General features: G+C 50.0%; 1 protein-coding gene across 2 annotated transcripts; it reads left to right on the forward strand.

Annotated features, from left to right (window-relative positions):
• Nucleotides 1–3,305: 3,305 nt before the first annotated feature.
• On the forward strand, nt 3,306–13,155 carry Trim45 (tripartite motif containing 45). Of its 2 annotated transcripts, XM_050157527.1 has the most exons (7): nt 3,306–4,152; nt 6,524–7,016; nt 7,167–7,257; nt 8,831–8,960; nt 9,747–9,861; nt 11,618–11,744; nt 12,630–13,155. In XM_050157527.1, the coding sequence occupies exons 1-7, from the start codon at nt 3,665–3,667 to the stop codon at nt 12,776–12,778; spliced, it is 1,593 nt and encodes a 530-aa protein (XP_050013484.1). In that variant the 5' UTR covers nt 3,306–3,664; the 3' UTR covers nt 12,779–13,155. The 2 variants fall into 2 exon arrangements, with proteins under 2 accessions (XP_050013484.1, XP_050013482.1); XM_050157525.1 differs by having other exon boundaries at nt 6,524–7,257; nt 12,630–13,152.
• Nucleotides 13,156–13,357: the final 202 nt, after the last annotated feature.

Genomic DNA, 13,357 nt, shown 5'->3' on the forward strand with positions numbered 1-13,357 from the left:
GATAGGTCACATTCCTTCCCTGGCCTTCCTAATCTCCTGATAGGTTGTCATCTCTTCTTGGCTTTCTGACTTCAGTACACAAAGCTTAGCATGGCTTTACAATTAACCAGGAAGATCAAATTAGCTATTCTAAAAGAGGAAGTCAAGAATGATCCAGAAACTAATGTGGTACTTGAAGTGAGAGTGATATGGTCTGTGCAGTAAGGTGTTGGCGATGGGAACGGAAAGAAACTGATGCCTGCCTGGATCTGGGAAATGAGAAAGGAGGCCAAGAGGAAGATAAGATTTCAGGCTGGGATGAGCATCCCGTCGGAGAATGAAGTGACAATTTGGAGGGCGGAATATAATGAATAGAGAAGCCCAGAGTAGAGAAGCCCAGAGACATTCAAAGTGGGGATTAAGGGATGGGAACATACTTTGGAGCAGACTTCTAATAGACACTAAAGACAAACACTTGAGGGAGAGATGGGTCAGCACTGGAATTATAGGTCTGGGACTCAACTCTTTAAGAGGAGATACGGATGGGAAAGCTACAGAACAAAGCAGGGGTGGGGTTAACAGCGGAGACTATGGAAGCAATTCCACCACACTAAAATGATCGCGTACTGAGAAATGTCCGACAATATCGTCCCTCATGATCTGCACACGAGGAGAAAGAAGAAATTGGTGATGAGAAGACCGACCCAAGGTTGCACTTGAAGAAATGCCGTGGTGAGAGCCACCTAAGTTAACTAGCTGAGGGGACCTGGACCGAGGGGCGACGAGTTATCCTGCAGGACTCGATAGAAAGAACATGAAAAGGGCTGCCTGAGTGTGTCAGTGAAATAAGGAGAGGCAGAAAAGAGCGGGATCAAAACAGCAACCAGTGTCGTGAGAGAGGCAGAGCAGAGGCATAGACTTTTGGTAGACCGTGAAGATGTTCTCCAGGTGGCCCCATTTTCTCCCTCCACAGGAGGCAGGTAGGTGCTCCGTGTGAGGGATTTGATGTGTAAGAAGTTGAGAAGGTAGAGGTGACTGCAGCAGAATCTTAGACATGACATCATGTGTCTCCGTCCCAGATGTTAGCGCAGGTGGACCATTAGACCTCTTCCAGGCTGTTCTCTCAGAAGCTGTTAGAAGATTAAATGAGACCACGCATATAAATTATAAAGCAGTTATCAAAGAAGAGAAGTTAGAATGCCCACTATGGGAAATGTGATACGGCATGAATAAGAGATGAAACCAAGTATAGCCAAGCATCAAGGGGGGCAAAGGTCAGAGCAAGAGGACACAGCAAAGCCAAGTCCACAAGAGTTCTTGTCATTTGCTTCAGGATACTGGAGAGGAGCAAGAAGATTCGGCCAGGGCAGTGCAGAGGATGGAAGGCTGGCAAGCCTAGGTAAGGGCCGTTTTCATTTCTAGGACCTACGTAGGCGTCTTACTTTGGGAGGGGGGTCACGTGACTTTTATATAAAAGTGGCTTTTGATAGCCAGGCAGTGGTGGTGCCTGCCTTTAATCTCAGCACTTGGGAGGCAGACACCTGCAGATCTCTGTGAGTTCAAGGCCAGCCTGGTCTACAAGAGCTAGTTCCAGGACAGGCTCCAAAGCTACAGAGAAATCCTGTCTCAAAAAAAAAAAAAAAAAACCAAAAAACAAAAAAACAAAAAACAAACAAAAAAGTGGCTTTTGAGTCATTCACATATATTTTACTTACTGTAATGTTAGAGCCAGATCTCAAGATCCTTACGATTAAGACTGTCAGGAGCCATTTTTTTGGTTGTGTGTGTGTGTCTGTGTCTGTGTTCACATACATGTGCTAGAGAGAGAATCCAGAGCCTCATACATATTGATCAAACACTCTTATCAGTGAGCTACAGCTCCAACCCAACATATTTTAGAAATAGCCAGATGATCCTTCTTTTTTTTTAAATTTCATGTTTCCACAGTTTGGGGCCCTTTCTAGAGTCCATACTTCATAAAAGAATAAATTCTAACGGCAGGAATACAGTATTTATCTCTAATAAAGCGGTCCCTGAAACCTAAGGAAGGTTGTAAACGAGGAAAGCACTGAGACGGACAGAGGCTTATGCTACTGAAGAACGAGAAGAGTAGCTGCTTACGAGTCCTGTTGTTACTATTTTTGGAATTCAGAGGTCAAAGTCACAACGCCCACTTGTAGGAAGCAGCTACCACAAGAATGAATCTGAAACTCCAGGCAAGATTCTTCAAGGAGACAAAGAACTAATAATGGTCAGGTACCAGGTGTATCCATCTTCCTAACTACAAAGTTGTCGGGCCTACAAAGGCCCTGTCCATCACTGACATGCTCCACTGTCCCATTGTGACCAGTCAGGAGCCCCTTTGATTGTAAAAACAGCTGCCAAACTTGCTCTGCTTGTCGTCGTCCCACACCACACCCTCTTCCGTTACTATGGAATTCTGATTGAGAAGTATCTACACTCTTAGGACATGCTCCCTCCCGCCTTGGGCCGGTGAATTAAAAGCGGCTAGCACCCAGGAAACTCAGTTGAACTCCAAAGGGCAGCCGTTCTATAAACTCTTCGTTTAGTCTTTCGGACCAGAGCCGGAGGTTCCCTTGCCATGGAAAATGCCAGAAGCTAGCCAGCTGCGGGGGTTTTGGCACCCAGCACGCTAGACCTGAGGGATCCCAGGACAGAAAAAAAAAAAAAAAAAAATGCTCTGAAAACGGCGAAAGAGACCTAGCAGGGTAACTCCTGCTTCGCGGACGCCTCTGTAGCCAAGGAGAGGCCGCCTACAAGTTCCAGCGTGCTTCGGGCTACACCTCGGCGGACTGACAGTACCGTGCACCAATGGGAGAACCCTATCTGAGTTTGGGGCGGATCCCGTTCTGCGGCACTCAGCGAGGCTTTTTCAAAGGTCCTGAGGCCGCTCTGGTGGCCAGAACTCATCTTCCTGACATGATGACGCCGACAACACTACGCCGCTCACTCCCAGACTCCTCTTCCCGGCCCTTCCTGCTGCCATCCCTTGGTCCTTCTCACGCCGCCGCGCGAGTGGCCAGGCGAGGATGTGGAACCTGCTGAGCTTATTGGATGGCAGTGGTGTCACTCTGGAGGGCCACGTGGTTCCGAGCGGCGAGGCCCGCCCCTCTCGGACGGTGATTGGACTCTTCGGAGCCTACCTGGGCTGGGATTGGTGCGAGGCGGGGCGACGGCTCTAGGGCCTTCTGGGCAGCCTAGGGAGGCGGCAGCACCAGGCGCCGCACCCTGGGAGAGCCTGAGGACCCTCTACCTCATCGCCCCCGGGGCGAGGGCGCTTGTCGCGTGGTGGGGGTGGGACCAGTGGGGCGGGAGGGGGGTGGCCGTGGAGGACACGAAATGCAGGGGTCTGGGTGGTGGTTGCAGGACTAGCTGGGGACTAGATCTAGAAGCGCTTGCGAGGGGGACGACTTGGGTGATTGAGGAGGGCGTGGACGTGTCTGGTGTGGGATGCAGTGGAAAGGAAGGGCCCAGCCACAAATCCGGAGTAGCTCTGTGGATGGTTCCTCAGAGGCACCCTCTTCCCGGTTGCCCTTTTATTTGGCAACACGAGAGCCCACATGCTCTCTGTTCAAATTCTGGGAACTCTGTCTCTGGGTGAATTTACCCTGCATTATAGGACTCCCCAGGGCCTTTTCTGATACTGGGTACAGACGTGGGAAAGATGTCAGAAAACAGGAAGCCGCTTCTGAGTTTCGTGCACAAACTCCCCAATGCGAACGCACCTGGGAACTCAGGCAAGACTCACTGCCCTTCGTGTCTGGGGCTTTTCAAAGCCCCCAGGCTCTTGCCTTGCTTGCACACGGTATGCACCACGTGTCTGGAAAAGCTGGAACCGTTCTCTGTAGTGGACATCCGTGGGGGTGACTCAGACACCAGCTCCGAGGGGTCCCTCTTCCAGGAACCCAAGCCACGCAGCTTGCAGCCGCAGGTTGGCATCCTCTGTCCGGTATGTGATGCTCAGGTGGACCTGCCCTTGGGTGGAGTGAAGGCGTTAACGATAGACCACCTGGCCATGAATGACGTGATGCTGGAGAGTCTGCGTGGGGAAGGCCAGGGCCTGGTGTGTGACCTGTGCAGCGACCGAGAAGTAGAGAAGAGGTGTCAGACCTGCAAGGCCAATCTCTGCCACTTCTGCTGCCAGGCTCATAGGTAAAGAGGGAACACCCCACCTGTTGTGGCTTAAGAGTGGGGTGCAAAGGTATCAAGGCACAAATCCCATGGTGGGCAGGTAAAAAGGAAGGCTTTCTCAGGCACTGTCAAATGGCAAAAACGACACACCGTGCAATCACAAGCTCTAGCGTGCAAGTTAGTACAGCCTCACAGGTTTCAGTTTACAGAGCACATTGGGGTTCCTCCCAGCACCAGCTGCTCCTCTGTGGGTGCTGGAGAGGCAGGATTACCGTGCTGGCATGGACCTTGCCCTCTGTCTCATCTGATCATTGTAAGATCTCTTTTACAGAAGGACAGACACTTATTTCAACCCTATTTATTTATTTATTATTTATTTATTTATTAAAGATTTCTGTCTCTTCCCCTCCGCTGCCTCCCCTTTCCCTCCCCCTCCCCCAATCAAGTCCCCCTCCCTCATCAGCCCAAAGAGCAATCAGGGTTCCCTGCCCTGTGGGAAGTCCAAGGACCACCCACCTCCATCCAGGTCTAGTAAGGTGAGCATCCAAACTGCCTAGGCTCCCACAAAACCAATAGGTGCAAAAACCCATTGCCATTGTTCTTGAGGTCTCAGTAGTCCTCCCTGTCCGCTGTGTTCAGCGAGACCGGTTTTAACCCAGGCTTTTTCAGACCCCGGCCAGCTGGCCTTGGTGAGTTCCCGATAGAACATCCCCATTGTCTCAGTGTGTGGGTGCGCCCCTCGCGGTCCTGAGTTCCTTGCTCATGCTCTCTCTCCTGCTGCTCCTGATTTGGACTTTGAGATTTCAGTCCGGTGCTCCAATGTGGGTCTCTGTCTCTGTCTCCTTTCATCGCCTGATGAAGGTTAATATTCAGGAGGATGCCTATATGTTTTTCTTTGGGTTCTCCTTCTTATTTAGCTTCTCTAAGTGTTCCTCTTATTGGGTCTGGCTTACCTCAGGATAGTGTTTTCTATTTCCATCCATTTGCCTGCAAACTTCAAGAAGTCCTTGTTTTTTTTTCAACCCTATTTATTAAAACAGAAACTCAGCAATATTTTGTGCTTTGCCAAGTTCCCATAGCTGGTAAGAGTGTAAGTGAACTGAGTCCTCAATTCAGACCTGGCTCTTCTGTGCTATTTTTCCCAAATGCATGCCACCTTCTAGCCATAGGTATTGACCGGCTGTGCCTTACCTCATACCTCTGTACCCAGAGAGTAGTCTGGTAGATGCTAATTGGGGTATTTTGTCGTTTATCACACGCAGTGAATTTTGCTAGGTCATTTACTTTCTGTCCCCTTTTCTCCATCCCACTCTAGTGCATCAGAATAGAAAAACAAAACAAAAACCCTAAACAGGGTTTTCAGATTAACCTAGCGCAGTTTTGTTTTCCGGCCTTACCAACACAACAGCTGTCTTTGCTCCCTATTTTGAACTTGTGCGATCATCCCCACAACTGTCGCGTTGCCAGCTCAGCAGCTGACACCTTTTCTCTGCAGCCACACTGGGACCAGAATAGGCATGGACGCTTGAAGTTGACGGGAATGTCACCAAGGAACTAGACAAGCAGTCAGTGCGCGGTCCTAGGGATTTCCCTGCGTCCCCTAGGAGGCTATAGAAAAGAGGAATTAAAGAGCGCTTTGATTTTAGTGCCCATTGATTTCACTTTCTCCTAATGCTCATGACTCTGGAGGGAACGTCTGGCCTGCCAGTGTATGTGATGTAGGCTCTGGAAGTGCTTTACTGAAATGTTACTTAAACATAAGGCAAGGCCTTGTCAGAGCCAGCTGCCTGCTTTCGTTGCGACATAGATCCATCTGGTGTGGTTGTCACTTGGTGCTAGCCTTCCACTGTGCTTTAGGAAGTGGGCTGTGGCTCTTCAGACTAAGCACCAAATTAACTTTTTTTCTTATTATTTTTTTAAATATTTATCTATTTATTATTTATTTACTTATTATGTATACAATATTCTGTCTGTGTGTATGCCTGCAGGCCAGAAGAGGGCACCAGACCTCATTACAGATGGTTGTGAGCCACCATGTGGTTGCTGGGAATTGAACTCAGGACCTCTGGAAGAGCAAGCAATGCTCTTAACCTCTGAGCCATCTCTCCAGCCCCCCGAATTAACTCGTGAGAGTTTCTCAGAACGTGGTCTCAGCATTGTACCTTTTGAATATTTATCCCAAGCTAAGTCCAAGTATGCATGTCTTGTGTTCTAAACGGCAGCCCGAAGATAGGCACGGGGCTCAGGATGAAAAAATAATGAAGCAAAGAGGATCCTATAGTTTGATATTAGACGTTCTAAGGGATATGACTCAGATCTATTTAACTCCTAGAACCTCTTTGCCAAACTGTCTCCGTCTAGAGTTATTCGCTCATGTTCCACTTCTTCCCAGGCGGCAGAAGAAGACGATGTATCATACCGTGGTGGACCTGAAAGACCTGAAAGGCTACAGTCGGGTTGGAAAGCCCATCCTGTGTCCTGCCCACCCTGCTGAGGAGCTGAGGCTGTTCTGTGAACTCTGTGACCAGCCGGTGTGTCGGGACTGTGTGGTTGGGGAGCACCGAGAGCACCCCTATGACTTCACCAGCAACGTCATCCACAAGCATGGAGATTCCGTGCGGGAGCTCCTGAGAGGCACGCAGCCCCACGTGGAGGCCCTGGAGGAAGCCCTGGCTCAGATCGAAAGCATGAACAGTGGCCTCCAGGAGCGAGTGGAGGCCGTGGCGGGCGACGTCCGAACATTCTCTGAGGGCTACATCAAAGCCATCGAGGAACACCGGGACAGACTGCTCAAGCAGCTGGATGACATACGGGTCCAGAAGGAAAACTCTTTGCAGTTGCAGAAGGCCCAGCTGGAACAGCTGCTGGCTGATATGCGGACTGGGGTAGAGTTCACCGAGCACCTGCTGACCAGCGGCTCGGACCTAGAAATCCTCATCACCAAGGGGGTGGTGGTCGAACGGCTCCGGAAGCTGAACAAAGTTGAGTACAGCACCCGCCCGGGAGTGAAAGATAAGATCTGCTTCTCTCCCCAGGAGAAGGCTGGCCAGTGCCGGGGCTATGAAGTCTACGGAGCCATTAACACCAAAGAAGTTGATCCAGCTAAATGTGTTCTTCAGGGAGAAGGTAGGGACGTGTTGCCCACTGACTTTGAGAGGACAGTGCCCAGGGATATGATCCTTAGAGGTTGGTGAAGTGTGGCTTGCTGTCTGGGGGTGTAGCTCAGATGGCAGAATGCTTGCCTGCCTGGCACACAGCCTGGGTTTGATCACCAGCACCGCATAAAACTGGGTGTGACTACACGGCCCTCTAATCCCAGCTCTCGGCAGGTGGAAGCAGGAGCGTCAGAAGGTTGAGGACATCTTTGGATGCATAGCCAGTTTGTAGCCTGCCTGGGCTGTATGAGACTATGTGTCATAAAGAAAAAACAATGAGGCTTGTTGCGCTAGAGGCACTCTGTTTCTGACCCCTGACCAAAGGGAGAGGTGTACTCATTTGAAAGGCAGCAGTTCCTGCCTTGCTTTTCCCCCTGGCTTGGTCTGGGGTGGGCTGCGGTTAATACTGGGGTGAGGTTTGAGCCTGTTTCATTCCAAAAAAGCAGAAGCTCCCAAGAACCATAAGGACCATGCTTTGGGGTGGTAGAGCCTGACCACACCCACAGGAGATAGCAGCACCGACCAGGCCAAGGAAAAATCAGCCTGGGCAGAGACACACACTGGGCGGCTCCTGGTGCCTGGGTGCAATGTTGAGGGTCACAGAGCAAGGAGGAAAACAAAATCACGCCGTCCTTTCTTCCTTACCATTTTAGATCACACAAACTTTTTAATCATTGGTATGTCAAAGAATTTGATAGGTTGAGGTCTTTTGTTTTGTTTTGTTTGTTTGAGACAGGGTGTTACTGGGTAGCTCTGACTAACAGGCTGCCTCACAGAAATCTACCTGCCTCTGAGTGCTGGCTTTAGAGGGTGCATCACTAGGCCCAGCTAGAAATGGTTCCTTTCTACCAGTGTTCTGTTCCTAAGGGAAGTGTGTTATTTAGACATATTCCACAGATCAATCCTGACGGGATATTTGTATTCAAGAGTTGCCTTTACTTTAGCAAGGAATTTCTAGCTCTTTAGAAGTCACAGATCCCCCTGAGAATGGCCTTTCCCAGAAGGACCCACTAAGAAGGCACACATACAAGTTCAGGAGTTTCCTAGACCCTCCATGGCCCCTCCACAGAGCCTGGTAGTTCACAACCTGGGACTGAGAAACCTGTTTCCTCTGCATGCCGACCTTCAGACCGTAGCCAGTGGGTGGCCCCCGACGCCTTGGCAGTAGCTTCTGAGTTGCAGGGGCTCGCACAGCAGGGAAGCAGCAAGCTAGACTGCAGCATCCTCTTCCTCTCCTAGTAGGACCTGGGGCTTGCAGAAGGTAGTTTTGAGGATACCGGTCTACAGAACTAAAGGCTTTATTTGGATTCTTAGATTAATCCTAGGTATTCGCAGTTTCCTTAGGGGTAGCGTTAAGATGCAAACTCCCGGAGTGTGACTCAAGAGTGGCTGCACGAAGCATGTACCCAGGCCTCCAGGAGGGTGCCCATCAGTATGGCCTAGAAGGTCGGAGGTAGTTACTAGGAAGCACAAGCTTTGTTGTCTGACTGGGGGCAATGGCGCCTCCATTTGCCTGAGCGGTGAGCACTGCTTGTCTTTTGCAGATCTCCACAGAGCTCGGGAGAAGCAGACAGCATCTTTTACCCTGCTTTGTAAGGATGCCATGGGAGAGAGCATGGGCCGGGGAGGAGACAACGTCCAGGTCGCGGTCGTCCCCAAAGATAAGAAAGACAGGTGAGTGTTAAACTTACCATGTGTAGTAGGCAGTGAGGAAGAAAGCAGGGCCTTTGAGTTACTGGAGATGTAACTGGGCTCCTTCATCATATGATTCGTAATGCCATGAGAAAATGATTAGCCGAATGTGTCCCCTTTGTGGGTTTTATGGCTTAGCTCAGTTTTCTCCCTCAACATAGCTGCCCACTGCCCCCAGACTGTCCTCACTCCAAACTTTGAAATGGACAGAATTTTTTTTTGATGTGTAACACAATTGTACCCTTACTTTTTCTTTTTAAAAGATTTATTTATTTATTATGTATACAGTATTCTTCGTATTCTGCATGTGTGCCTGCAGGCCAGAAGAGGGCACCAAATCTTATTACAGATGGTTTTGTGAGCCACCATGTGGTTGCTGGGAATTGAACTCAGGACCTTTGGAAGAGCAAGCAGTGCTCTTAACCACTGAGCCATCTCTCCAGCCCCTGTACCCTTTCTTAAACCTAGTATGTTCCCATTAAATTGTCCTAGGAGTGTGTTTATATTTTTCCCTCTGCATTTGGTGTAAGGAGACGGGCCACAAGGCAGGGAGTACAGCAGAGACCCGCAAAAAAGAGACAGGAGCACTCTAGGTTCTCAGGATGTCGGGCCAGGCTGGAACTGACGCTGCTTGCCTGCACCTTGAGGGGCATTTACAGTTTATAGTCGGTGTAGGAAATGTAATGCCACAGAAGTCCAGCTTCAGGTGGGGGCATCTGGAGCAGCCTCATGAGAGGGGACGCCCTTTGAACTCTTACTCTCCTTCAGCCCCGTCAGAACGGTGGTCCAGGACAACAAGGATGGATCATACAATGTTTCCTTCACCCCCAAGGAACCTGGAGTCTACACCGTGTGGGTGTGCATCAGAGAGCAGCACGTGCAGGTGAGGAAGGCCCCACGCTGCCTGTCAGCCCAGGAGCTCTCATGGATCTCTCACGGGACCAGCTGCGTGGGGGATGACATAAACTGTCCCTTGCTCGACTCTGTAGTCGAGGGTGCTCATGGCCCTACCCCCCCCCCTGTTTCGCCCGCTGGTGGTACTCTGCACTTCATTCTCCTGGTTAGTCTGTGGGGAGTCTTAATCCAGAGAAGATGTCTTGACCACAGGGGAGTCCCTTAGCAGACACACACACACACACACACACTCAATAGTTTTCAATCTTTCCACACTGTGAGTGGCCATATTAGGCAGGGTTATGGTTCCTGCTGTCGTCTGCCCAGTCATTTATCTACCGAACCATCAGTACACAGAACTTATGTGTGCCTGTACCATGACTCCAATCTCCCCACAAGTAGGTATAACACTTCTTGGTTTAGGAAGTTTTCAAATCTCTGCTGATATTGGAGCAACTGTTCCCTCAGCCAGAAAGCAGTGGTGATGGCCATTGGCATCACTGTGGCCACGTTAACCATGTGACCTGTGCAGTAGGACGACATTCAGCGCCATTACTGCTGATCTAATCGTGTCGGGAATGGGCTGGATGTTTTTGTGTACTTCACTTCAGTTTTCTCCAAAGCCTACTCAGACAGACCAGTCTTGCCCCGATAGTCAGTAGTTCTGTATCCAAAATGGGAATTTGAGCCTATTCCTTAAACTCCGGGTTGTTTTGTTTCATTTTGTTGCTGTAGAGATGGGGCACAGAATATTGTTTAATCTGCAGGCTGATCTACAATTCACTGTGTAGCCAGGCTGGCCTTGAACTCTTGACCCTCTCGCTCTCACCTCAGGAATTACAGGATGTGCCAGTCCTATTTGACACCAGGTTCTTTTTTTAGAAAAATCGTGTTTTCCAGCCTCCCATGACTGAGACAAAATACCAGAGCTATAAACTTAGCAAAAAGAAAGGTTTGTTTTGGCTCATAATTTCATAGGTTCAGGCTATGGATCTTCCCTCAGAAGAGGGCGACTTTGACATTGGGAAGTCTCCTAGGATACCAGGCTTCCACAGATGATGTGGCTCTTACATGGGTACAGGAAAATTACAACACTTAATAGGCATTTGTGTTTAACGTAAGAGAGAAATTAAAATTCAAGTTATCCTTGAAGAAAAAGAGGATAGTTCCTAACTCGAGACTCATTAGTCACACATCCTTAACCATTCTCTCTCCCATGTACTCTCGCAGTCCACCAATACCTGGCTGGACAGACAGATTTGTGGTGTCCAGGGTCTAGAGGTGGGAAGGAAGGGGCTCTGGGGGACCCGTGGCTGAGAAGGTGCAGAAAGCGCTGCGCGCGCCCTAGCTTGTGGCTGTGGGGGGGGGGTTCCCCTCCCACTTCACTCAGGACTGAAGGGAGGCAGAACCCATCCAGCTTGAGCCAGACACGAGCTAATTAAGATGTCACTGAAAATGAGGCTATGGAACTGTCTTCAGTGCCCAGAAGCTTAGGCGATGCGATCAGTGCCCTGGTGTAATGTCGTGACTCTGCGGCATGGCAGAAGGCGACACACATCCGAGTCAAGTCTCACTGCACTTGGATTTGTCCCATTCAGCCGAGAAGTCCCTCGCCAGATACCTTTCTGTCCTGCATCCTTGTCCCTCCTGTGACTCAGAGCCTGCTTGTCATGCACAGATTGGCACTCAGCGCACCCCGCTGATACCTGAGGTGCCATTCTCTGCTCTTGGCCTGCACCCTTCAGGGCTCACCCTTCACCATGACTGTGAGGAGAAAGCACCGCACGCATCCAGGGGTGTTTCACTGCTGCACCTTCTGCTCCAGCGGAGGCCAGAAAACTGCACGCTGCGCCTGCGGAGGCACCATGCCAGGTAAGCCCGCCTCCCTGTGCAGCTGCAAGGGTCCTTCCCGTCTCTGCCTCACAGCTACTGGGCAGGGTGTTCTAGAAGTCCAGCCTCACGTGTGGAGGCAGGACAAGGAGCTTGCACAGTAAGCTTCTTGCTCTGAATTGAAATGACAGGGTTCAAAGTTCTGCCATCTTTCTGGATACAGTTCACAGTACACAAGCCTTGTGACCAATCCACAGGCCTCTCGCTTCTCTGTGGGATTCTCCGATTCAGTCTGCACCTGTTCTAGCAGTCTGAGCACTGTGGAATGCAGTGGAGCACTGTGGAATGCAGACCCACCCCAAATCATGAAGAAACCTTAAATGGGGAGGGCTAGGGGAAGGGATGATTGAGCAGCTTCTGACTCTCGGGGAGGCAGGATCTCCAGGCAAGAGATCCAAATATTTTTTAAAAAGTTATTTTCTAAGCCGGGCAATGGTGGCGCACGCCTTTAATCCCAGCACTCGGGAGGCAGAGGCAGGCAGATCTCTGTGAGTTCGAGACCAGCCTGGTCTACAAGAGCTAGCTCCAGGACAGGCTCCAAAGCTACAGGGAAACCCTGTCTTGAAAAACTAAAAAAAAAAAAAAAGTTATTTTCTCCTGGAGCCGGGGCGAGACAATCATGTAGGGAAGATCCAGATAGCTCATTTAACAGTTCAAATGCAAACTAGATCATCTTCAGCCTGCACATTGGACAGTTCTGAGAGCCTGGCCAGCCACGATGCCTCGATAGTTCTTCTCCAGTGGACGAAACAGGTAGTTCCTTCGGAGAACTAGTCACTGCTTAGGTCTGAGCACTGCCAGGTTTCACCTGTGTAGCAAGAGCTGGGGCTCTACTTTCAGGTGTTTCCCTCCCTCTGTATCATGCAGGCGGATACCTCGGCTGTGGCCATGGACACAAAGGACACCCAGGTCGTCCGCACTGGTCTTGCTGTGGGAAGTTCATGGAGAAGTCTGAGTGCACATACACAGGTGGGCAGAGCGCACCGAGGAGTCTGCTTAGGACCGTGGCCCTCTGACGGCGTACTGGGTACAAGTTCAGCTCGGTAAACCTGAAGCCAGCATTACTCAGATGTGCGGAGGACCGAAGAGCTTGAGTAGTTCCAAAGAGACTGACAGAATTAAAGACAAAGTGCTTTCTCTAACCTAAGAGTTAAGTGGGTTTTTGAGTATGTGAGCTTCTCGTCTATACTGTGTGGCTGAGTGTGGGCCACCACTGCACTGCTCTTCAAGGCGGGCTGATGATCTGCTCCACAGGAGGCTCCTTTCTGTTTCATACAGGTATCAAGGTGGGAACATAACGATCCCGGAGCAGGAAGGATGTTCTCTCCTTACCTTCCATTGTATTACAACCTCTTCGGTTTATCCCTGAGCTAGAATTTAAGTGCTTCTCGCAGAGAATGAAAACCCTTTGTCCCAATCACTTGTTAGTATCTGTTCAGTGGTTTTTCCATGGTTTGTGACAATTATAACGTGATTCTGTTGTTTAGCTAAGAGCCTAGGTGCTGATCTGTAGGGCACACAGTAGCCAGTTACTAAGGAGGATGGTGTGAAAGATCTCACCCATCTGTAGAGTTCTTCTTACACCAGATGCTGGA

The sequence above is a fragment of the Alexandromys fortis genome, unplaced genomic scaffold (genome assembly GCF_014885135.2).
Source record: "Alexandromys fortis isolate MF-2015 unplaced genomic scaffold, M_Fortis_MF-2015_v1.1 scaffold_78, whole genome shotgun sequence".
Lineage (NCBI taxonomy): Eukaryota > Metazoa > Chordata > Mammalia > Rodentia > Cricetidae > Alexandromys > Alexandromys fortis.

Bases quoted from the DNA above. Each gene is read 5' to 3' on its own strand.
- Trim45 (XM_050157525.1), top strand. From the start codon at position 3,665: ATGTCAGAAAACAGGAAGCCGCTTCTGAGTTTCGTGCACAAACTCCCC. The intron at 9,862-11,617 runs GTGAGGAAGGCC...TGCACCCTTCAG, and splicing joins TCAGAGAGCAGCACGTGCAG to GGCTCACCCTTCACCATGAC. The intron at 11,745-12,629 runs GTAAGCCCGCCT...TGTATCATGCAG, and splicing joins CTGCGGAGGCACCATGCCAG to GCGGATACCTCGGCTGTGGC.